This window comes from Geotrypetes seraphini, chromosome 6 (genome assembly GCF_902459505.1).
Source record: "Geotrypetes seraphini chromosome 6, aGeoSer1.1, whole genome shotgun sequence".
NCBI lineage: Eukaryota > Metazoa > Chordata > Amphibia > Gymnophiona > Dermophiidae > Geotrypetes > Geotrypetes seraphini.
In genome coordinates, this window is record NC_047089.1 from 62195086 (window position 1) to 62220461 (window position 25376).

At 44.0% G+C, this 25376-nt stretch overlaps 1 protein-coding gene across 11 annotated transcripts in view; it reads left to right on the forward strand.

Moving 5' to 3' along the window:
• CAB39L (calcium binding protein 39 like) overlaps nt 1-25376 on the forward strand; it is a 136580-nt gene that overhangs the window by 46566 nt on the left and 64638 nt on the right. For 5 of the 11 annotated variants that reach the window (XM_033948282.1, XM_033948277.1, XM_033948283.1 and 2 more), the window contains 3 exons: nt 16267-16399; nt 18880-19022; nt 21490-21654. In XM_033948282.1, the coding sequence (XP_033804173.1) occupies nt 18921-19022; nt 21490-21654 (267 nt within the window). In that variant the 5' untranslated portion in view covers nt 16267-16399; nt 18880-18920. Of the gene's footprint in view, nt 1-6900; nt 6975-16266; nt 16400-18879; nt 19023-21489; nt 21655-25376 lie in introns of all 11 variants that reach the window. The other 6 variants (XM_033948288.1, XM_033948278.1, XM_033948284.1 and 3 more) reach the window with 2 other exon arrangements.

Sequence of the window (25376 nt, forward strand, 5' to 3'; positions counted from 1 at the left end):
CAGTATATGCATATGCAATGGGCATTCCTGAATTTTCAGACCAAATGATTTATGCATTTCTTATTTGACAATCTGATCCCTAATAATAGTTCTTCAAAACTACTACTGAGTCAGCTGGCAATATTGCTCCTGCCCTCATTGATTTGTAGACTTGTACAATGGGTTTAGGAGGGAAGCAGAGAGGGGTGAATCTTTGTTAATCCTCAGATTGATTTATTTAACGGATAGGGGTTTGACTTTGACTTTTATGTCCAATGTTGGGGCAGAAGAATGGGGCCTTCAGGCCCATTATCCACCAGGGGAAGGGATCCAGGGGCCTCTTTTAGATTACTTACATCTGCTTATTGTCATTGTGCATGAAAGGTTTCTTTGTAGCTACTTAGAAAATACGTGTAATTACTTTTATCCCAGGACAAGCAGGCAGCATATTCTTAACGCATGGGTGACGTCACCGACGGAGCCCTCGGTACGGACCTTTTTAACTAGAAAGTTCTAGTTGGCCGCACCGCGCGTGCCTTCCCGCCCGACGGAGGAGTGCGTGGTCCCCAGTTTCTTCGTTTTCGCGGAGCGAAGAAGACGCGTGTGTTTTTTCAACGGCCGTTGAACTCACTTTTTTGCCTTCCCGCTCGCGAATTTTTTCTTATTTTCTTTATCTTTACCTTCGGGTTTCTTTTCTCTTGATTTGCAAAAAAAAAAAAAAAAATAAAACTTTGATTTTTTCTACCTTTTTTCGTTTTGCCCCGGCGGGGCCTGTTGCCATTATCCAGGCCTCGGGGTTCGATTTTGCGGAGGCTGTTTTCCCCTTCATGCCCCCGCAGGTCGGTTTCAAGAAGTGCCAGCGGTGTGCACGCCCGATCTCCCTCACTGACCCACACAATTGGTGTTTATAGTGTTTGGGGCCAGAGCATCGGGCGGACTCCTGCACCCGCTGTGCCACTCTTAAAAAGCGGACGCTTAAAAACCGACAAATCCAACAAAATCTTTTGTTCGGCACCGGGTCGACGATGGACTCCTCGGCATCGACAGCGGTACCACAGAAATCGGCACCGTCTACTTCGACGCCCGACCCCGCATCGGCGCCGCTGGCGCAAGGTAAGCCGGCTAAGAAGCCTCCCCCTTCCCTCGAGCGCCCACCAGCCACAGTGGTGACACCGACCCTGCCGGCCTCGCGCCGACCCCGAAAGCGCTCCGCCCCGATTTCGGTGAGTGCCTCGTCATCGGCCTCCTCATCGCCGGGGCGTGGAGCGGCACCTAAGGAACCGAAGCAAAAGAAAGCGGTTCCGATGCCTCCCCTGGATGACCGAATTGCGGCCATCCTCCAGGTTCAACTGCAAGACCAGCTGAAACGTCAGCTCGAGCAACTGTTGCCTACTATCCTGGCACCGCTCCTTCCGGTACCAGACCGGCCCGAGCCCCGTACCGAGCCACCGGTATCCACCCCATCGGTACCTATTAATACCTCCATGCCGATTCTCTCGGCCCAACAACTTCAGGCCAATCCTGTGTTTCACTCCCATGCCACTGCGGATCCACCTCGGGACCGAGCGGAGCACCATTCTTCCCGGGACCGGGACCGACGCCGGTCCTCTTCTCCCGGTACCGTTTCGGTACGCTCTGGGAAATCTTTGTCCAAGACTCACCATACCGAACCTTCCACCCCGGTGTCGCGTCATGCACACCTAGAGGTCCGGGACCCAGACTTGTGGGAAGAGTCCCCTCCCGGTACCGAGGAGGACCTCTCCTCCTCTGATGAGGATCCCTCAGCTCCTGACACCACCTCCAAACCTGAGCAATCCTCCTTCTCAAAGTTTCTCAGGGAGATGTCTGCCGCCCTATCTCTCCCTCTGGAGTCAGACTCCAAGAAATCCCAAGCCTTTCTAGAGGCTCTGGATTTTGAGCAACCTCCCAAGGAGTTTCTTAAACTACCCGTGCATGACATCCTACGGGAGACCTTCTATAAAAATTGGGAGAACCCCCTTACAGTGCCTGGGGCCCCCCGCAAGTTAGATAACCTCTATAGGGTTATCCCTATTCCAGGATTCGATAAGTCACAACTCCCCCATGAGTCTCTCCTGGTTGAATCCACCTTAAAGAAGACTCAGGGCTCCAGTGTCTATGCCTCCACCCCTCCTGGCAGAGAGGGTAAAACCATGGACAAGTTTGGCAAGAGGCTCTATCAGAATGCCATGCTGGCCAACAGGGCGAACAACTATTCCTTCCATTTTTCATTCTACATGAAACACTTGGTCCAGCAGCTGTCCGCTCTCCAAAAGTATCTCCCAGAGAGGAAGATCCCACTCTTTCAACAACAGATCTCTGGTCTCCTCCAATTGAGAAAGTTTCTGGTCCGCTCGATATATGATTCCTTCGAGCTTACCTCCCGTGCCTCTGCCATGGCTGTAGCCATGCGCCGCCTGGCCTGGCTGAGAGTCTCAGACTTGGACATTAATCACCAGGATTGTCTGGCCAACGCCCCTTGTCTTGGGGATGAACTGTTTGGAGAGTCCCTGGATTCCACCACCCAGAAACTCTCTGCGCATGAAACCAGGTGGGACACCCTGATTAAACCAAAAAAGAAGGCTCCACCTGCACGACCTTACAGGCCTCAATCCTCATACCAGCGCAGATTCTCAGCCAGGCCACTCAATCCGCCTTCCCAACAGTCTCGGCGGCCACGGCAGCAACATCACCAGGCGCAGGCTTGTTCTCAATCCACTCAACCTAACAAGCCTCTTCCTTCTGCTAAACCGTCTCAGCCCTTTTGACTCTTCTCTCCAGGGCATAGCCAGTCTTCCACCTTCGCTACCTCTTCCACAACCAATCGGGGGTCGTCTCCTCATATTCTTCAGCCGTTGGGAGGTCATCACATCGGACCAGTGGGTCCTCAACATCATCCACCACGGCTACTCTCTCAACTTCCAGACTCTTCCTCCGGACAACCCTCCCGTAGAGTCTGCTTCTCACTCATCTCAAATCCCCCTCCTCCTGAGGGAGGTTCAATCCCTCCTTCTCCTCAATGCCATCGAAGAGGTACCTCCAGAACAAAGGGGTCAGGGATTCTACTCCCGCTACTTCCTGGTTCCCAAAAAGACGGGGGACCTCCGTCCCATTCTCGATCTCAGGGACCTCAACAAACATCTCGTCAAGGAGAAGTTCAGAATGCTCTCCCTTGCCACGCTCTACCCTCTTCTTTCTCAACACGACTGGCTATGTTCCCTGGACCTCAAGGAGGCCTACACTCACATCTCCATCAATCAGAATTCTCGCCGCTACCTGCGTTTCCAGGTGCACCACCGTCACTATCAGTACAAGGTGCTCCCCTTTGGCCTCGCCTCATCTCCCAGGGTATTCACCAAGTGCCTTATAGTGGTAGAGGCCTTCCTCAGGTCTCACAACCTCCAGGTGTTCCCCTACTTGGACGATTGGTTGGTGAAAGCACCTTCGTCTCAACTTGTGCTACAGGCTACTCATCACACCATCTCTCTCCTCCATCTCTTGGGGTTCGAGATCAACTACCCCAAGTCGCATCTGCTTCCCACCCAGCGACTTCAATTCATCGGAGCAATTCTGGACACCACACTAATGAGGGCTTTCCTTCCCTCCGATCGTCAGCAGACCCTGCTCCACCTCTGTCGTCAGGTCCTCATGCATCCCACCATTCCTGCCCGACAAATGATGGTCCTCCTGGGCCACATGGCATCGACAGTTCATGTCCTTCCTCTGGCACGTCTCCATCTCCGAACACCTCAATGGACTCTCGCCAACCAATGGTCGCAGACTACGGATCTTCTTTCTCATCCCATCTCTGTGACATCATCTCTTCAGCAATCTTTCCAATGGTGGTTGAACTCCTCAAATCTTTCCAGGGGTCTGCTCTTTCATCTGCCCCCTCACTCCATGACCATCACCACAGATGCCTCCCCCTATGCGTGGGGAGCCCACCTAGGAGATCTACGCACCCAGGGTCTTTGGACCCCACAGGAGCGTCAACATCACATCAATTTCCTGGAACTCAGAGCCATGTTCTACGCCCTCAAGGCTTTCCAGCATCTTCTCTGCCTTCAGGTTCTTCTCCTGTGCACAGACAATCAAGTCGCCATGTACTACATAAACAAACAAGGCGGCACCGGATCTCGCCTCCTTTGTCTCGAGGCCCTACGCATCTGGACCTGGGCCACGGCCCGCAATCTCTTCCTCAAGGCGGTCTATATCCAGGGCGAACAGAACTCCCTAGCCGACAATCTCAGCCGCATCCTTCAACCTCACGAGTGGACACTGGATCCTCCAACACTCCACTCCATCTTTGCTCGCTGGGGCACTCCGCAGGTGGACATCTTTGCAGCACCTCACAATCATCAGCTGCCCCAATTCTGTTCCAGACTCTTCTCTCCTCATCGTCTGGCCCCAGATGCATTCCTGCTCGATTGGACGGATCGGTTCCTGTATGCCTTCCCTCCACTTCCTCTGATGTTGCGGACCTTGTTCAAACTCCACAAGGACAGGGCCACCATGATTCTCATCGCCCCTCGGTGGCCCCGACAACACTGGTTCTCCCTCCTGCTCCAACTCAGCTCCAGGGAGCCCATTCCTCTTCCTGTGTTTCCTACTCTACTTACACAGCAGCATCAATCTCTACTACATCCCAATCTGTCTTCGCTCCACCTGACAGCTTGGTTTCTCTCGGGCTGACCTCTCCAGAGAATCTATCTCAGCCTGTCCGTCTCATTTTGGACGCCTCCAGGAAACCGGCCACCCTCCAATGTTACCATCAGAAGTGGACCAGGTTCTCCTCATGGTGTCTACGGCATCATCAGGATCCCACCTCTTTGGCGGTGGAATCTGTACTGGACTATTTGCTCTCCCTGTCCAATGCTGGTCTCAAATCTACCTCCATCAGAGTCCACCTCAGTGCCATCACTGCGTTTCACGAGCCTATCCTCGGAAAACCTCTCACGGCTCATCCTCTGGTTTCCCGGTTCATGAGAGGTCTCTTCAATGTCAAACCACCTCTGAAGCCTCCTCCTGTCGTCTGGGACCTGAATGTGGTTTTATCAGCACTCATGAAACCCCCATTTGAGCCTCTTGCCACAACTTCGCTCAAATTCCTTACCTGGAAGGTGCTTTTCCTAATTGCCATCACCTCTGCCAGGAGGGTTAGTGAACTGCATGCACTGGTCGCCGATCCACCTTTCACTGTTTTTCACCATGACAAGGTGGTCCTGCGTACCCATCCTAAATTCCTTCCAAAGGTGGTCTCAGCTTTTCACCTCAACCAGTCCATTGTGTTGCCCGTCTTTTTCCCGAAACCCCATTCTCTTCCTGGGGAACAGGCGCTGCACACGCTGGATTGTAAGCGTGCCCTAGCCTACTACCTTGACCGTACCAGGGCTCACCGCTCATCTCCTCAGCTCTTTTTGTCTTTCGACCCTAACCGTATGGGTCGTCCTGTCTCCAAACGGACGCTTTCCAATTGGCTTGCTGCCTGTATTGCGTTCTGCTATGCTCGGGCCGGTCTATCACTGGAAGGTGCTGTCACGGCACACAGAGTCCGAGCTATGGCTGCTTCTCTGGCTTTCCTCCGTTCCACGCCCATCGAGGAAATCTGCAAGGCGGCCACTTGGTCCTCAGTTCACACGTTCACTACTCACTACTGTCTGGATACCTTCTCCAGACGGGATGGACACTTCGGCCAATCTGTGTTACAAAATTTATTTTCCTAATGGCCAACCATCCCTCCTCCCTCTTTGTTAGCTTGGAGGTCACCCATGCGTTAAGAATATGCTGCCTGCTTGTCCTGGGATAAAGCACAGTTACTTACCGTAACAGGTGTTATCCAGGGACAGCAGGCAGATATTCTTACGTCCCACCCACCTCCCCGGGTTGGCTTCTTAGCTGGCTTATCCTAACTGGGGACCACGCACTCCTCCGTCGGGCGGGAAGGCACTCGCGCACGCGCTGTGCGGCCAACTAGAACTTTCTAGTTAAAAAGGTCCGTACCGAGGGCTCCGTCGGTGACGTCACCCATGCGTTAAGAATATCTGCCTGCTGTCCCTGGATAACACCTGTTACGGTAAGTAACTGTGCTTTTTGTGTAAATAGGATCTGCAAAATATTTTTCACATACTCACAATTTTTACAATTTAATGAGCTGCTTGGCATGATTTTGTATTGCAGCAGCTCATTAATGATAAATTAAAATTTCTGCAAAAAGCAGACTTCATGCAAAAGCTTACTATTCTTTATCAAAATAACTTTTAAAGAGTGTACTTTACACAAAGAATAATGGAAAGCACGTAGAAACATGCAAAGCTCCAAATGTCTGGTATCTTGTGTTATTTTTCATGAAAAGCACACCTCGGAGTAATGCCTATGAGTATAAAGCAAAGGACAACAAGCCTTGCATTTATAATTCTAAAACTAATTGGGTATCCATTTTTCATATCTTTGACAGTTGTGATGGATAAAGAACTAGAACTCAGCCCTTATTTAGACAGGCATCTTAATACCATCACAAAGGCACATAAAAATATGGGAGTTGGGCCTAACTAAACTATGACATCAAATTCTAAAAATTATGTCTGAAGATAAGTCATATGGCACCAGAATTTTAAACCTGTAGTTAGATGAGCTGTCCCAACATAGACCTTTTCAGGCTGACAGATGTCCCATCTTCAGGCATGCAGAATAAGGCAAATCAATGCACATGGCCCCCATTAGGATCTTGACATGTTTGAGCTGTGACTTCTGACACTCCGTCATCCAGTGCAAGTCCATGCAACACAAGTGCCATGGTGAGGACCTTAGCTCCTACAACAGTTAGAGCATCTGCTGAGGAGTTCTGGCTCTGCTGCTACTTGCTTAAGGAACAGACTGATTTTTATATACTATGGTTTCTTGCAGGGTTTCCTTATTCCTTATGAGGGTTCTGAGGACGGGATAAGCACACTTTGTTGCAATTCAGCATTGTTTTATAGGTATGACTCCATATCTCATTAGTTAGACGTAATCCTTGGCAGAGTAGTGAGTCCCGTTATCTAACCACCTTTTATTGACATGATTATTTCCCTTGTGGGCATAGTATTACTCTGAATCTTTCTTACCCAGAGGGTGTGTTGATCAACATTCACATACTTTTGCATCTTTTGATAGTTCCATATGCGTCTTTTAGACAATATTATCCTTGGACAAGCAGGCAGCATATTCTCACATGTGGGTGATGGCCATCCACGGAGCCCGCTAAGGACAGTGCTAAAAGTGTACTGTCACTTTAACTTCTTTAAGAAGCTTCTAGATTGCCCACACTGCACACACATGAATGCCTTCCCGCCGAACATTGGCTTGTGGTTCCTCAGTTCTTTGTTTTCTGCGGAGCGAAGAAGTTGTTTTTTGGGCTCTGTTCAAATCAAGTTGCCTTCTGGCTCGGTTTTGTTTAGTTTTCTTTTCTCTTAGTAAGTTTTTCTTTGGTTTCTTTTTAAAAAAAAGTTTTCCTTGTTGTTTTTCTTTCCTCAGGCAAGCCTTCAGGCCTTTTTCTCTCGGGGAGGGGGGTTCTCACTGGTTTTCCTTCTTGTGTGCCATCTTTGCATTTTTTGACCTTGCCGCCTAGATTTTTCCTCACCTGTTGAGGCCTTAATAAAACATAGAAACATGATGGCAGATAAAGGCCAAATGGCCTATCCAGTCTGCCCATCCACAGTAACCATTATCTCTTCCTCACTCTAAGACAGTGTTTTTCAACCTTTTTACACCTAAGGACCAGCAGAAATAAAATAATTATTCTGTGGACCGGCATCAGTCCGTGGACCGGCGGTTAAAGAACACTGGGCTAAGTCGTGGGCCAGACCCCGCCCCCATAATAGTACTAATTGTAACACTATTTTTTCCATTCATTTTTCACGGATACACAATATAATCTTATTAACAACACATAATGGTTAACCACAAAATTAAACTATATAAAGCACACTGACAGCAGATGTAAATTCTCAAAATTGACATAATTAAATCACTAAATTCAAAAATAAAATCATTTTTCCCCTACCTTTGTTGTCTCCCTCCCTCCATGCTATGCCTTACCTTCTTCAATGATAACAAGAGTAAACAAACTCAGTTGGTGTTATTCAAAGGTAAATGATTTTTCTGAAATACCTCACTCCACCGCTATGTTTACTTCAAAACAGCGGGAGATTTACGTGGTAACTCATCATAGGTATTGATTTTCTAAATGCTGTGGCAATTTTTCGATATTATTATCATTTTTATAAACTAAAGTAGTATATTTTTATAACCTAAAATGGTATAGTGTGTATACTTAGCTTTTACACACAGCTGGACCTGGGAGTCTGACCCGACATGTTTCGCACAAACAGTGCTGTTTCAAGGGTCTCCCGAGGCCGCCGTTGTCATCCGACTCACAAGTGAATAGAGAGTGAAGTTGAGAGGAAGATATAATGCAAGGGAAAAGTAAGATAACTGAAGATGGCTGAAATTTGTATTGACACTGAGTAAAATGAGGCTGAGTAAAATGTCCCCTGTGATTGTACTGCGAAAAGTAGCAAACAAAGTTGCGCACTAAGGAACATGGTGCATGCCTTTGCAGCATGTTCCGCAAAGGGAAAGTTTTTAAAGAACATTTCCCTAGCAACAGCAGCAGATGAATCCAGAGACCAATGGGATAGCCCACATCTACCAGCAGGCGGAGATAGAGAAACTGATTAACAGGTGGTCCTATTGGCTGGCACTCCTCCTGTTTATCCAGTATTCTCTATCTCCCAGCAGGTAAAGGTCGCTATTCAACTAGCTCCTGAATTCTGGCTGTCACTGGAACTTTATTTTCTCCTGTTGAGGTTTCTCTTCAGTGAGCTGGCAATGCTATTTCTCCTGTTGAGATTTTCTCTTCAGTGAGACAGGGGTGTCCGGCTGAACGGTGCCGGCTTTAGGGGTTACACCTGGGCCCCCCCAGGTCCCTGCCTCACCCTCCTTCCAGTGATAGAGGGTCTGACTGGGTCTCAATTTTTTTCTTCTTTCCCTTCTCTGTAAAAAAAAAAAAAAAGAGACCACAGTTCCTCCATTCTGCTCGGTTACTGCTGATCAACCAGCTTTAACTGGCTTCAACCGGCCCTAACAACAAGCTTGTGAGTATGTCTGGTTTTTTACTGTCGGTTGAACTTCAGGTTCTGTTTGGGAGTCTTAGTACGGTCAACATACGTTTAAGGCATGGATATTTTATTGAGGCTAAGTTTTATGACTAGAAATCCATTGAGGGAGCCGGGACTTCCCGTCCTTTGCATGCATGCGCTTGGTTTCCTTGTTGGTTACAGCGCGGCAGTAGCGGTGCGATTTCATGCTCGCACTTGTTCTCATTGTTGAGTTTCAGTGTAGCAATAGTAGTCCTGTTTATTCTGAGGCTCTCTTTCATCGGTGTTTGTCACGACCATGTGCAGCTGATTGTGCAGGTGCCGGTTTATAGCAGCATGAGATGGGACATGTTTTTTCCGGCGCTGTGGGCCGTTCTTCTGGTTATTCCCTGAGTCTTATTTTATTTCTATGCAAGCCGCGGCAGGGTAAATTTTGCGGGGCTTGAATCCGACTATGTTTCTAGGAGCGTTGATGCAGCGGCCACATGTCAGTGAGAATCAGGCATGCGCTTGGGTCTCCGGCGATGGCGGGAGAGCTTCAGCGTTCCGGTAGTTTGTTTCCAGTTGACTTTGGTCAGGGTATGCCGGGGCTTCTCTCCTTTCCGGTTCAGACAAGTTGTATGTGTTTCACCAGCTTTGGGGCAAGCTTGGGCAGATTTATATGTCTATGTCTGTGTTCCTGCTGTACTCCCTTGAAGGAAGCTGCTTGTTTAATCGGACTCTGGGGTTACCTCTCAAGGGGTTTACCAGAGAGACTCTGACCTGTGCTAAGTCACCCAGTCTCGGTTTGTCTCCGGACTGGGGCGACATACGGCAACTCACGGCACGGTGAGATCAGCAGTAAGATAGTGCTATTTCACACAGGTATCTCATTGTCTCTCTTGGGGTCCCTGCAAATTGAGCCTTTGTCTGTTGGTAACTGTCCTTATTTGGGCCTCTGTGCTGAGCTGCATGTGTCTAGTAGTGGCACAGGATATATATATGCCTAAAGGTAGTACAAACAGTTTCCAAGTTCTAGCTGTCTCTATGGGCATAATGACACTGCGCATCTTCCTGCGGCCAGGACTCTCTTTCTCTATTTCTGAGGGGGCCTGGACTTCAGATTTCCATGCTTGTCATGCTGGTTTCTCCTGTCACCATTTTCTCATGGCTAGACGGGCCCCCCGACCAGACAGGCAGGGCTGTACAGCTCCTTTTAACTAGGCGCCAGTTACCTATTCTATCAAACCCGCGGAGGATCAAGCGCTATGTGGCTGTTAGCCTCATCCCTGAAGCTCTCATTAGCGATGTGAGCTTTATCTGATTCCTGTAAGGATGCTGTTGTTTTCCACGGGGCGGTAGATGCAGCATCTTGATTGAGTCTAGTACGTATTCACTTTAAAGGACATACGTATTTCGCTCATGTTGCATAGGGTTAGTACTGTTTTCATGGTTCCAGTATATTCCTCTTTACATTGTGAAACTTAATTTTTCCTAGGAGAATCTTCTTGCAGATTCTACAGTCTTATCCTGCCATTCCCTGACCTTCTGCACTTCATTCTGAGGGGATCTTGCTTCTTCCAATGACTCTTCAGGCTTTCTCATGAGGGAGAAGACGCTATAATGTCAGGTCAGGGGGCTGTGAAGATTTTTCAGGATGCTTGCATCTTTGCATCCTCCTCAGGTTTCCAGTTCGTTCTTGGAGTCTCTATGTTTTGTGTTTCCCTTTTCAGTGTTACTGGTCCTCAGGACAGTTCATGTAGTTCTTCGGGAACTAAGGGACATTGTTCCACTTACTGCATGGTGCCCGAGACGGGGGCATTGGGCAGGCTGGATCCCATTCTGCTGAATTAGTTTCTCGGGGTTACACATTTCTGCAGACAAACTGGGAGTATATTTACATTTTCTCTATGGACTCCGAATTGGCACTTGGTTTGCCTGCCTCTCTTGGAGCAGCGCTTTCGGTTTTGGCACATGCCATTTCGCCTACCCAAGGCTTCACGAACGTTTTAGGTGATGTGGGCGGTGGTACCGTTTTGGCGCTACCAGGTGATTCATCTAATTTCTTCTTGACTGCCTGCTTGATTCGGATGACTTCCAGTCGGGCCATTTGACTGACACGAAAAGGGTGGTATCTTTTCCTCAGTTCTTTACACGTGCATCTTCGAATTTGCACAGCGCTCTTTTCTCCTGTACTATTTATAGGTATATCGGGGTGATGTTTTTATTCATATAAGAGAGACATGTGTTTCTTTCCGGAGACTTGGGCATGGGGTCTCGGTCTCAGATTGGTATTCTTCTTCGCTTACCATGACCAAGAGTATGGGATTCTGTACAGTTTCTGGGATCCATATTGCTGACTCCACTGGGAACTTTGGCTTGCTTTCCCCTTCTTAAGCTACAGCAGTTGCTTTTGTTCTGGTGGTTCCCGGTATCTCAGGGCTCCAATTATTTGGTATGCTCCTCCTGCATCGCTCTGTATGATTTGGTTGCTCAGCCCGATTTCTCTTTTCAAGGCATGCCTCGGTCTTTGCTGGACTAGCTCATGACCACCGACCATCCCGGGCTGTCGGGTTGGGGGGCTCGGTGGCTTCCATCCTCAGCTCCAGGAGTCTGGTCTTCAGAGGCGACTCAATACTTGTTCATTCTTCTACTCTTGAGCACGGTCAGGCTACCTTTCTGGAGCTTCAGATCATTCTTCCGGATTGCCGCTGAGGGTCCTTTTGGTCAGTATTAGGATGGGGGTATTTCTCTACAGCTTGGGCAGTAGGTGTTGTACTCAGTTGGCAGGTGAAGTTGTTCTGCTTCAATGGGTGGACTCTCATCTTCTTCTTCTGTTGGCAGATCCTTTTATGGATCAGGATAAGAGTTTAAATAGACTTTCTCTCCACGGAATCTGAGCATGGCCCATTTCTTGTATGTTACAGTGTACAGCGCTGTGTACGCTCTAGAAAGTGTGCATGTTAGTAATAGTGTAATCTTCTGCTTCCTGGATATTGAGATTTGTGGCTTAGGCATTCTAGCTCTTTTTATGGACGTGAGATCTCCTTGACCTAGACCTCATGGCCTCGTGTCTCAATTCTAAGCTTCCTAGCTTCTTCGGCAGGCCCAGGGAGTGGGAGTTAGAGGGGGTAGCTGCGTGGCTCCTTTCTCGCCTCTGCGTTCTCTTTTTCAGTGTTTTCCGCTGGCTGATGATGGCTTGGATTTGCATCTCGAGCTTGCTTTCCGGGCACAGTATTTGTAGAATCTCTGGATTGGCGGCGCCTTCCTTACTATGCGGATTTGATGAGTCTTTTGACAGCCGGACTAAGAAGTTTCTTGGTATCTCCGGCTTTGCTCGCCTGGGGTCCGATCAACATGGATATTTGTACTACTTTATTATTACAACCTAGTTTTTTGAAACATATTGGCTGACGTGTAAGGGTTATGTGAAGCAGATTGTTTCTTCTCTTATCCAGGTGCTACGGACGTCTTCTCCTGTGGCTTCTGCTTCCTTTTGGAGGTTTTTCCTTTCTTGGGTGCTTCTTAACGTTTGAACCACTCCAGAGTTCCTTTTTGGCACAAGTGTATTGCCGAGGGCTTAGCGTTCAATTCCCTTCAGCTTCTAGTGCCATTCTTGGCTTGTTACAAGGGCTAGGTATATTGCTCTTCGCTTACATCTCAGCTTCATGTAGTTCAGTTCCTAAACAGAGTGCGGTATATTCATGCGCCTCTTAGAAAGCCCAGTTTGGAGTACAATCTTCACGTACTTCTTCTCAGTTTACCAAAGGCTTCATTTCATCCTTGTCTTTTGGGACTCTAAAGGGCTGTGCCGTTGAACATGGGGTTTCTTGTGGCCATGGCTTCAACTCTGCAGTTTTCTATGTTGCAGGCCTTGTTCAACGGGGATTCCTATTTCTGATTTCCGAAATATGGGGTATCAGTTCGGATGGTACCACTATTTCTTTCTAGGGGGGTGTCATCCTTTCTTTTATGTTGTGCTCGCTTTTCCTTCCTTCTTCCTGGGAGGAGAAATTGGGAGCAGTGCTTTTATTCACTGCATTTTTTGATACATACGTAGCGTTCTCCGCAAGCTCGGTTTCTAACAGCTTTTAGTTGTTTATATCTCCTTTTTGTATTCTTCAAGGGACACCTCGAACGTATGGCGGCGTCTGAAGCTTCCATCGCTCGATGGGTCCAGGAGGACATTCTTTATGCTTGCTTGCTGGCAGGGAAGCGGTTAGCGAAAGAACTTCATGACCATTCCGCCGGAGCGATGGCTACTTCTTGGGCTCGGCCCAGAGGTTTTTTCCTTGGAGGAGATTTGTCTCGCGGCTAATTGGTCTTCCAAGAGTGCTTTCTCTCTGCATTTCTGCTTGGATATGGGGGCGCATGCGGTAGGGGCGTTTTGTGCTTCGGTTGTTGCGGAGGCGGCGTTTGCTTCCCACCCAGATTGAGGATTGCTTTGCTACATCCCATTGGTCTCTGGATTCATCTGCTGCTGTTGCTAGGGAAGGAAAAATTATGTTCTTACCTGTTAATTTTCTTTCCCTTAGACGCAGCAGATGAATCCAGAGCCCCACCCTTTCTGGATATTGTCTCTTGTTTTTTTCTTTTGCAACTTTCGCAGTTTGTTATTATGGCAGGTTGTTTTCTGTATTATTGCATTTTGAGATTTGTTATGGGAAAGAAGTTTTTTACATGCTATGCCTATTGATGGTTACGGATGTTTGGGCAAGGAGATATACTGGATAAACAGGAGGAGTGCCAGCCAATAGGACCACCTGTTAATCAGTTTCTCTATCTCCGCCTGCTGGTAGATGTGAGCTATCCCATTGGTCTCTGGATTCATCTGCTGCGTCTAAGGGAAAGAAAATTAACAGGTAAGAACATAATTTTTCTGTACCAGCTGAGGGGGGAGAGCCTAATGTGCCGCCGCTTTGCGGCAGCAGATCAAAAAACACAGCATCAGAAAACTGAAAAAACAAAAGTTTAACAGAAAGTAAGAACAGTACAAAAACGAAGCAATTACAGGCAAAACGTAAACAACTAAAATGCAGCAGCTAAAGTAGTTTTAGTGCTCGTGTGCTCAGCCAACTTCCCTTCAACACCCCTGCCACCTTTTCCTCCTTTTCTGAAGTTACGGAAGAGAAGCCTGCTCATCTTCTCTCCTCCTCAAAACCCTCTACCTATTCATCTGATCAGATTCCCACCTGCCTACTCGAAGCTAACTCTCCCACTATCATCCCTCCAATCTGTTACATCCTCAACCAATAACTCTCCACTGTAACATACCATAGTTATACCTCTCCTAAAAAAACTCTCACTAAACCACATATCCCCTTTCACCTATCACCCCATTTCCCTCCCCTTCCTATCCAAACTACTCTAACATGCTGTCTACCGCTGCTTCCTGAACTTCCTTTCTTCTCATGATATTCTTGACCCGCTTCAATTGGACTTTTGCCCTCTCCATTCTACAGAAATTGTCCTTGTTAAAGTCTCTAATGACCTGTTCCTGGCCAATTCCAATAGCCTCTGCTCTATCCTCATCCTTCTTGATCTGTTTGCTGCCTTTGATACTGTTGATCACCATCTGCTCCTTGACATCCTATCCTCACTGGGATTCCAGGGTTCTGTTCTCTCCTGGTTTTCTTCCTATCTCTCCCATCGAACTATCAGTGTATGTTATGGTGGATCCTCCTCCACTGCCATCCCACTGTCTATCTGTGTACCTCAAGGCTCTGTCTTCGGCCCTCTGCTCTTCTCGATATATACCTGCTCTCTATACTGATCTCCTCCCATGGTTTTCAACATCACCTCTATGCTGATGACTCCCAGAACTACCATTACCACTTGGATGTCTCACTGCCATATAAAACTGAACATGGCTAAAAACAAACTCCTTATCGTTCTGCCTCCTTATCGTTCTGCCTAAACTCATCTCCCCCCTCCCGCCATTATGTGTTTCTGTGAATAACACTCTCCTCCTCCCTGTCTCATCAGCTCACAACCTCAAGGTAATCTTTGACTCCTCTCTCTCCTTTTCTACTCAGATCCAACAAACCGCTAAAACCTGTCGCTTCCTCCTCTATAATAATACCAAAATCCTACCTCTCCTCTCTGAGCACACTACCTGAATCCCTCTTCCCTTCCATCCAGTTGAGTCTGTTGGTCTGTAGGTCAAACCCCCCTTTTTTTTTGATTTATTATTATTACCTTGTATCTTAACGTATGTTCAAATTTGGATTTTATAGTAATTCGCTTAGTATTTTATTTATCATTATTTTGTATTTTATCGTACATTCAAATTTGGATTTTAATGTACATCGCTTAGTATTTTATGTATAAGCGATTCATCAAATTTCGAATAAACTTGAAACTACCAAAACCTTTATCCATGCTCTCATCATCTCTCACTTAGACTACTGCAACTTACTTCTTTCAGGTCTCCTGTTCATCTGTCTCTCACCCCTTCAATCCGTTCAAAATGCTGCTACGTGACTCATAATTCATGAGATCCGTCATGCTCACATTACCCCCTCCTCGTCACTTCATTGACTCCCCATCCATTTCTGAATACAGTTCAAACTCCTCTTACTGACTTACAGTGCATTCACTTTTCATTAATCTCCCCCTATGCTCCTCCCCTCCCATGAACTTTGTTCATCGGGTAAGTCCCTCTTATCTGTATCCTTTACCTCCACCACCAACTACAGACTCCGTCCCTTCTTATTTGTCATGCCATATGCCTGGAACAGGCTGCCAGAGTCAATATGTCATGTTCTGTCTCTAGCAGTATTCAAATCCAAGCTAAAAGCCCACTTCTTTGAAGCTGCTTTCAAGTCTTAACTCCCACTCACTGTCAGATACTTATACTCATTATATCATTCCTTCTATCAGAAACTCCCCAACTCTGAGATGTTTTGTCTGTCTGTCCAAATTAGATTGCAAGCTCCTCTAAGCAGGGACCATCTATTGAATATTAAATGTATAGCGCTGTGTACGGCTTTCAGTGCTATAGAAATTATAAATAGTAGTAGTACTCTGAGACTTATTAATGTTTTAACTACGCTACTGTTTCTCCAGTGATTGTTTTAAATTCATCTGAGCAGATCAGGCACCTGGTTTTAGAGAATTCCCCATATCCTCTTTCTCCTGTCTTCTTCTGTAGGGCTTTGGTACAAACTGAAGGGGGCAGCAGAGACCTTGGAGAAGGAGCAGCAATTGAAAAGCTGTGATTGACATCTTTTGCAGTATGCTCCCAAGCACAGATGGATAACTCTATGGTTCAGCATATTATCAAGGTAAGAACTTAATCTCTTTTTCTATATTTCTTCCCCTTATCCAAATTGTTAGTCTTTTTTGTATTTTCTACCAGGAATAGATGATATCTAAGGCTACATAATCCAGTTGCCATCAGTAGTTGAATTTAATCTCTGAGACTATGGGGCTCATAATCAAAACATCTAGACGTCCAAAAATCTGCCTAAGCCAGCACTTGGGCGTCCAAATCAACAGAATGTGCAAGTGCCAAATTTTGAGTGCCAATTTTTGAAGATGTCCAGTAGGACTTCTAAGCCAATGTGTGTCCAGAGCTCAATGGTTCGTGTTGGAAGGAGTGGACTCTAGGCAGGCTTAGACTTAGGGGTCCTTTTATCAAGCTGCAGTAGAGGTTTAATGCACGTAATACCACGCCTTAAACTGCCTGCCGTGCTAGCTGCTACCACCTGCATTGAGCAGGCGTTAGTTTTTTAGCCGGCCGTGGGGGTTAGCGCGTGATGAAATGTCCGACGCGCTAATCTTGCTAGCGCGGCTTGATAAAAGGACCCCTTAGATGTCCTGCACGGATAATCTAATGTTTTGGCAAATGTCCTGGATGGAACTTATATGTTTTGAGTTAGACCTGTTTTAAAAGGATATAAGTGTTAAAATGGTACCCAAAGTAACCACATAACCACTGAAGAGATAAAGTAAAGACCCATACACACTTCCCCTGAGCTCACTGACCCCCCCCCCCCCAATAAAGATCAGAATACAGAAGTACATACCTGTCTCCAGAGCAGCAGCTCCTGGTATAGGAAAGTCTAGTAGACCTACACACAGATGTCTTAAGTAGCCTGGTGGGCGGGCTAGTGAACCATAGAAAGGAGTAGCAAGCCCCATAAACCACTCTAATCACTACATTTATGGTGTAAAATGTGAGCCAACCAAAACACACCCAAAACCAAATACTGCCATATAGATGACGCATATAACCTTAAGGGCTATTGGAGTGGTAGACAGGTGGTTACTGTAGGTTTTGGGAGAGTATTGAAGGGCTCACCATACACTAAAAGGGGGTTCTGGTGAAATACTATATGTACCTGGCATCCTTTATGTGAAGTTCTCAGCAGTGCTCTCTAAGGTGCCTCACTGTCCTGTTGGGATGTCTGCGTGGCCAGTCTGTTAAGATGTTGGTCCCTCCCACATCCAAATGAGCTTGATTCGGACATTTTGAACATGAACATTTTTGTATTTGAAAATGGCCAAAAATGTCATTTTCCAAATAGGTCATTTTCCCCCCAAAAAAACATTTGGACATCTAGTAGTTTCAAAAATGGATGTTTCCCTGCCCCAATTTTTGGATGTCTTGCGAGAAATGTCCAAAGTCAGACTTAGATGCACTATTGAAAATGCCCCTCCACAATACTGAATTCAATAAAGAGCTTTTCTTCTTATTTGCACATGTGTTCAAGGCCAGTTGTATTTTTGGTATAGAACCATTTAACGAACATGAACATAGAGAGTATTCTGCAGAATTAGTTAACATAAAGCACAGTGGGACCTTAGGTGGGAGGAAAACATATAATGTAAATTCTTTTTCTATAGAATTCTAAGTGATTTTATTTCCTTAAAATTGTTTAAGGAAAGAGTTTCTCAGGGCCTGATGAATCAAATGGTTGCTTTTATCACAGGTACAAAAATGGGAGAAATTAAGGTTGTTTTAATTTATTTGCTTGAGTAATTACTTGTTTGGAACATCAGAGGCCCATTGGCAAGCTCTTCTTATAAAAGACTGATTTTCAAGTAGTTTGCTGCTGCCAGGACTTGGGGGTACTGAGAAAGTAACATTTTCTGCTTCAGTAATGGGAGTCCCTGTCATCACATGACTGTATCAATTTTGCGTGGTTTCAAGAGGGAGCCCTGGTGTGTGGTCTTCAATCACAGTTATTGCTGAAGTGGTTGGGTTAAGTGGATTTAAAAAGGGGACAATTCTTGAGTGGTTGAGAATAAAAGCTCTTAGCATCCAGTTCTAGTTGGGCTGGAAGCCTGAAAGAGAAGCTGAAAAGATAGTTTATATCAGGCCAACATACGATAATCACAATTTGCATTGTCTCAACAAGAACAGAAAAAGCAAGGAAGGCAAGAATGAAAAGTAAGCAAGGAAAACAATCAGGATTTGAAGAGTATAAATATGTGGGTTGTTAATTAAAATTATCTTAATTTTTCTAATTATCCAGGTGTACACCTGCTACAAAAATAGTCATTAATTACACAGAACAAATGATATCAGTGTTGGTCAAAATTTATGTGAGGTCAAGTTGCAAGTTGTTGGCTATAGAGTGAAAAAGAAGGCCATGAATGTATACTTTTTTACCAAGACTGTAAAGTTACAAATGATGGGTTGGTAATCAAAACTAAAGTGTTACTCTTTAGGAAGCCTTTTTGTATGAATGCTCTTTTGTTTGAAAGTATTTTGCTGGTTCATACAGAGGTAAATATATATATATATATTCATTTTCAGGTTAAGGAATTATAAAGAAGAATAACTTAAGGAATAAAAAAATGTTTTTGTTCAGTAAATCACATAAAAATCCTGCAGAGATTGTGAAAATCCTAAAGGAAAATATGGCCATACTGGAGAAGCATGATAAAAAATCTGAAAAGGTATGAGTTAGTCATATTGGAAGTTTTAATGTCTGAAAGAGTATTTAAGATAACAGGCTATGTTCCCTCTAAGCTGAGTACTATTTACTTTCAGGAATCCAAGATAATATGGATTCCAGTGCTTAAATTATCAAAAAGTATAAGATTCATTGGTTTTAAGTTCAATTATTTAAAATTTTCTTTAAATTCTTTTATATATATATATATATAAGTGCTCAGTGCCCAATCTCCTGCATTTGAGCCACAGTAAGATCAATTAGGGACCATCATTACACTTATAAGTCCCTTTGTTGTTCAAGATCTTAATATTATTCAACTTGATCTATAGAGCCACCAGTGCAAACTCATAATTCTATGTAAACCTTGTTATTGAAGTAAGTACTTTTTATCTTTTTAATCCCAGCTCTGATGGTTAATTCATAATGTGGGTCCACAGGGTTCACCACCTTGTGTTAATATCGTAAAAATGTGTTTGCTCTTGGGGAGACACGGGAGCAAACAAATTTTCATGATATTAACACAGACTACTTTTTTCCAGCTCATCCAGACATTACCTACTTAGGGGCCTCTTCTATCAAACTGCGCTAGCAGTTTTTAGCGCAGAGAGCCGCGCTGAATGGCCCATGCAGCTCCCGAGGCTCATGGGAATTCTATGAGCGTCAGGTGCAGCGCAGGCCATTCAGCTCGGCTCACCACGCTACAAACTTCTAGCGCAGTTTGATAGAAGAGGCCCTTAGTCACTGATCAATGGGAGTCACCTGAAGGTTCTCTGAAGGTGGCCAAAGCTATGTCTAGGCTTTATGTAGTGGCTCTGGACTTCCAACAGCTGTTTTCACAGCTGAAAGTGGATTCTGCAGTAGCGTAAGTGACTAAGCACACCTTCCTTCCTAGTGAGAGAAAAGTGATGCTGAAGGACACACGACGTTAAGGTGGATGTGGTCCTTAAAAGACAGTTTGAAGTACTGGCTTTGGATATCAAAGCTGCAGCCACTGCCTCCTTTGTCGCACGGGCCTGTCATACCCGATTGCGGAATAGTCCTATGGAGCTGGGAGACACCTATCCCCACATGATTATGGAATGAGTAGATTATGTGGCCAATGCTCTCTATGACATCAACAGAATCATGAGTAAGGTTTTGGCTTACTCTGTTTCTGCCTGTCAAATGCTCTCAAAAAGTAGGCGATTCAGCTTCCAAGGCCACTCTCAGCAGATTACCCTTTAAGGGACAGATGCTTGTAAGCAAAGGTTTGGAAGACCTTATGGCCAGCATGACAGATTGCCATCCCAAATCCCTCCTGGACAACAGGGGTCATCATTCTGCCAGGGGCAGCCGAGACAATTTTCATATCTCTCAGAGATTCCACCAGTTTTCCTCCAGTTCCTCTGCTCAGAGACCCTTCCAGGATTTGAGAACAGTACTTATATCAACTGTCTCCTAAAGTCCAGAGTCAGATTTTGAATGTATTTCCTACAGAGAACTAAGGTGTAAACAGAGCGCCACAGGGGTGAAGGGAGGGTAGGGTTAGGGGATTCAGTAGGGTGGATTCTTGGGTAGGCTTTTGTGATAAAACAATATGCATACAGATCTCATGTTGCTTTGGTTTCAGCCTATGAATAAATAATTTAATTGCAATAGTGATAGGGAGGAAGGTTTTGTTAGGTATGGAATTTTTAGCAGATTCAAAGAAAAAAAAGCAAAGGAAACATTATAGTAACATTATAATGTTTAATACTATGCTTATTGTATTTTCAATAAAATAGGTTTTAAAATAAATATTATAGCTTAATTCAGGTATAGGGATAGAACTCTGTACCCAGGGATCTAGATGGGTTGCTGACATCATTTCTCCACCAATACTTTCTCTTTTTATTGGTACTTGTACTTTTTACGCAGAGAATAAGAAGAAATAATCATAAAATTATATAGGGTGAACACAGGATTACTTATTGTTTTAATTATTGTTCCCTTTATGTATATTACTTGCTTAAGTAACTTGTTATTTACAGCTAACAATTTTCATAAGGAAATAATTTCACAAAAATTTGAAAAAGAGAATATAAAACAGAAGCAATATTAGAAATATTTAGTACTGCAATATAGCATAGGCATATTACCTGACATACATGTTTTATCAAGTCATTTATAATACATTTTCTAACCCAGATAGTCTTTTTACATTACTTCCATTTTACATGGCTTAGGGCTCCTTTTACGAAGCCGCATTAGTGGCTTTATCGCATGCAACTTTTTAACACATGCTAACCCCCGCGCTAGCTGTAAAACTACAGCCTGCTCAAGAGGAGGCGGTAGCGGCTAGCGCGGCCGGCAAATTAGAGCGCGCTATTACGCGCGTTAAACCACTAATGCGGCTTCGTAAAAGGAACCTTTAATTTCTCTCTCAAAAAATTTCTTCTTTATTTTCTTTTAATATTTTGTAATAATCTAATTCTGCAATTATTCCCTAGGCCTCAGAAGAAGTATCTAAATCATTACAAGCCACAAAGGAAATTCTTTGTGGTAGCGGAGACAAAGAACCACAGACAGAAATGGTGGCACAGCTGGCACAAGAATTGTATAACAGTGGTTTGCTGGTAACACTGATAACTAACTTGCACCTCATTGATTTTGAGGTAAGTTGTAACTCATATGCCAAAATCCATGCCAATCTTACCTTTTATGTTCAAATGATTTTTATTGAGCCAGAAACCAAGCAAGTACAGAAATCACTGAAAAACTATACATGACTCAATGTTTTCCAATATGAAGAATACAATCAGAAAAATCCCCCCCAACCCCCCTCCAGAGTCCCAGATCCATATAAGTAAACCCAGAGAAACTAAAATACAAAAGCAGCAAAACAATCAAAACAGACAGAAGAAATGAGAGACAGTCAACAATTCAAAATCTGACTCCTTGCTGAGGAAGTCATAGCATTCCAGAAAGGCTCCCAGGCTGCCTGGAAATGCAAGCCCTTGGAAGAGGAAAAGTCAATAATGTCGTGGTGGTCCCAAGTCAATAAGTACATCAATTGTGTTCTCCACAGAGAAAAGAAGGGTGCATCCACATGAAGCCACATGATCAGGATACATTTCATCGCCATCAAAGTACACCATTTGAGGAAAGTACTCAAACCTTTCTGCCTGGGATGATGCAACGGTATTAAACCACAAAGTATCCTTGGAGAATGCCAAATAGTCATCTTCCAAATAGTTCCAATGAAAGTAAAAATACCATCCCAGAAAACTGTAATAGTTGGGCAAGTCCAAAACATATGCCCCAAGTGTGCATTAGGTTGACTACACAGGGCAATCTGATGTGGGGCGGAACCTGGAAGGATATGCTCTTCTCGGTGAGATATTTAAACAAAAAAACAATTTGTAATGCAGTTTCCAGAAATACATGTATTTTCTCAAAGAAGACAAACATTTAATAGCTTGCAAGACAATATTATCCGGCAAAACCACTTGAAGGTCATGAGACCAGGAGGTTTGTAATACATTATGGTCAAACAAAGGGGTTTCATCCTTCAAATGTCTATGATGAAATTTGAGGGGTACTTTCATCTGGGAGCCCAAAGTGTAGACTGAGGACAAGAGTTCCTGATGGCCCATAGACAAACTAGTCCGCCCCAAAGAAACAAGGTAATGATGGATCTGCATATACACGAACCCATCCTCAGGTGAAAGGCCATATTCTCGACTAAGTTGAGCAAAAGATTTCACTTGACCATCCTCCTCCACCAGATGAAATAAAAATTTCAACCCCTTTGCTTCCCATCTAGTAAAATGAGAGCCCTCCATACCAGGAAGAAATTGCCCATTGAAACAGATAGGCAAAAAAAATCTTACCTTTTAAATATTTTCCTCTTTGTGCAAGTGTAACTTTGGAAACATTGTGAAGACAGGCTAAAATATTTAGTGATATCCAGTTAAATTTGTGCAGATAAGTGGGTTCACACAAATAGCTGACCTATAGTTTTTCCAGATAAAAATTAGCTGCATAAGTTTTCCACATGTTTCCCAAGCAACCCATTCAGCAGGTCATACTCTCACTCATTTTTACTTATCTATCTGACAACTGATCAATTACTTCTTCTTCTACTACCATTGTATGATCATGCCATAATACATATAACTTTATCTAGTAATGTTCTCATCTAACTTGAATTCCAGTTTATCATCCAGTTTAATCACTAAGCATAATTTTCATGCTTGTGATGCTTCCACACTATCACCTTTATTTTCTCATTTTCCTTCCGATTTCATTTCTCTTCCTCTTTCGTTGCAATCTCAGTTATGGAATTCATCCCTTGGTATAAAGGTCCCCATTAAAAAGGTTCATACTAGTACTTGTAAAAGTCTGTGGTTCCTTCAAGAGACGCTTAAAGGTTCTTAAGCATAGATGGCGTAAATCTCGTGATGAAGTGGATCTTTTGCATTTCATAAGGAATATCGTTCTTATGTAAAATCTGTACGTTGTCCCTTTTATATCGCTCAAATTAATCAGGCTCCAAATAGATGTAAGCAGTTATTTGCTACATTGAATAAACTTTCTTCTAATAAGCCATTGCCATTTCAAACATCAAATTTAAATGCTGATAATTTAGCTGACTTTTTTTGTGAATAAAATTTCTTTATTCAGAGATTCATTTCCAACTTCACCTACTCAGGTTTCTCCATGTAAGTTTGTTGCAGGTTGCTTCAACAAGGTCAACCTTCAATTTACCTTCCTTAATTACTCTGAAAAAAACTCTCTAAATTCTTTGAAAAAGCCTACTTGTTCTTTAGGCCCAATACCTTCAACTTGGATCCTTGAAATAGACATGGATTATCTCCCTTAATTCTTAATTTGACCAAAAATAGTTTAACTTTAGGTGAGGTTCTTCTGGATTGGAAGACCGCTATTGTCTATTCAGACTGCTATTGTCTATCCAGTCCCTCAAAAATCATTCTTTGGATTCGTCCCAAGTATCTAATTTTTGACCTGTTTTTAATATCCTGTTCATATCAAAAATTCTGGAACATATAGGCCCTCTTTTACTAAGGTGCCCTAACAGATTAGCACGTGCTAATCAATTTAGCGCACGCAAAATGCTAATGCGTGCATTTTAGTGTATGGACGCTTTAGCGTTTAGCGCATGCTAATCAGTTAGCGCACCTTAGTAAAAGAGGGCCTATATGTTCCAGAATTTTTGATATGAACAGGATATTAAAAATAGGTCAAAAATTAGATACTTGGGACGAAAGAGGGGGATAGTTTTTCCAACAACTTTCTCAACATTCCAAATTTTCACATATGCTTCATCCATCTCAATCAGCCTTCAGAAAGTTTCATTCAACAGAGACATTTCTAGTTTCACTTCTTAATGATTGTTATACTGCAATAGACCAAACGCAAAGCTTTACTACTAATTTCTCTGCTGCCTTTGATTTAGTTAGTCACTCTCTTTTGCTTTCCCGTCTTGAATCACTAGGCATCACAGGAGCTGTACTTAGTTGGTTTAAATATTTCTTAATGGATAGAACATTTAAAGTCTTATTTGGTGCCTCCTGTTCATCATCACTTACCATCAGCACAAGCCCTTGCTATTTACTTATAGATAAAATACAAAGAATTAGGGACACCTTTTTGCAAATGCCTATCCGTAGCTATGCTAAAGATCTTATTTATTCAACTACCTTTCCAAATTTGTCCTTCTCAAAATGCTCTCGTTTCACCCTTCCAACTTTGCAGGAAATATAAAGATGTCTTAATTCACTTAATATAAAAGGGACCAGCACAGAAGTTATTCCTCCTTTTCTCTTAAAATGATTTTTTTCCATTTTTAGTCCCTACATCAAAGACTTGGTCAATTCTAGTCTATCATTGGAATTCTTACCCAAAATCTGGAAACAATCCAATCATTAAGGACCAAAAAACTAGTACTCAAGACATGTCTAATTATCGACCTGTAGCTAACATACCATTTATGGCTAAACTTACTGAAAAAATAGTCTTTCATCAAATTTCTGATTTCATTTAGAAAACAAAAGTTTCTAACTGGTTTTCGTCATCACCATTCTACCGAACTCTCTCTGTTAGGACTAACCACAAAAATACTCTACCATCTTGACCATCATCAGTCAGTACTGCTCTTCTTTTTAGATCTTTCCTCTACTTTTGACACCATTGATCATAATTTGTTATTAACATGTCATTGGCATAACAGGTCAAGTCATGGACTGGTTCACTTCTTATTTCTCAGACAGATCTTCTAAGATCATTTTCAACGGTACATTATCTGAGCCTTCTTCTACTTAGCACGGAATTCCGCAAGGCTCCATTCTGTCGCCGTTACTTTGTAACATCTTTA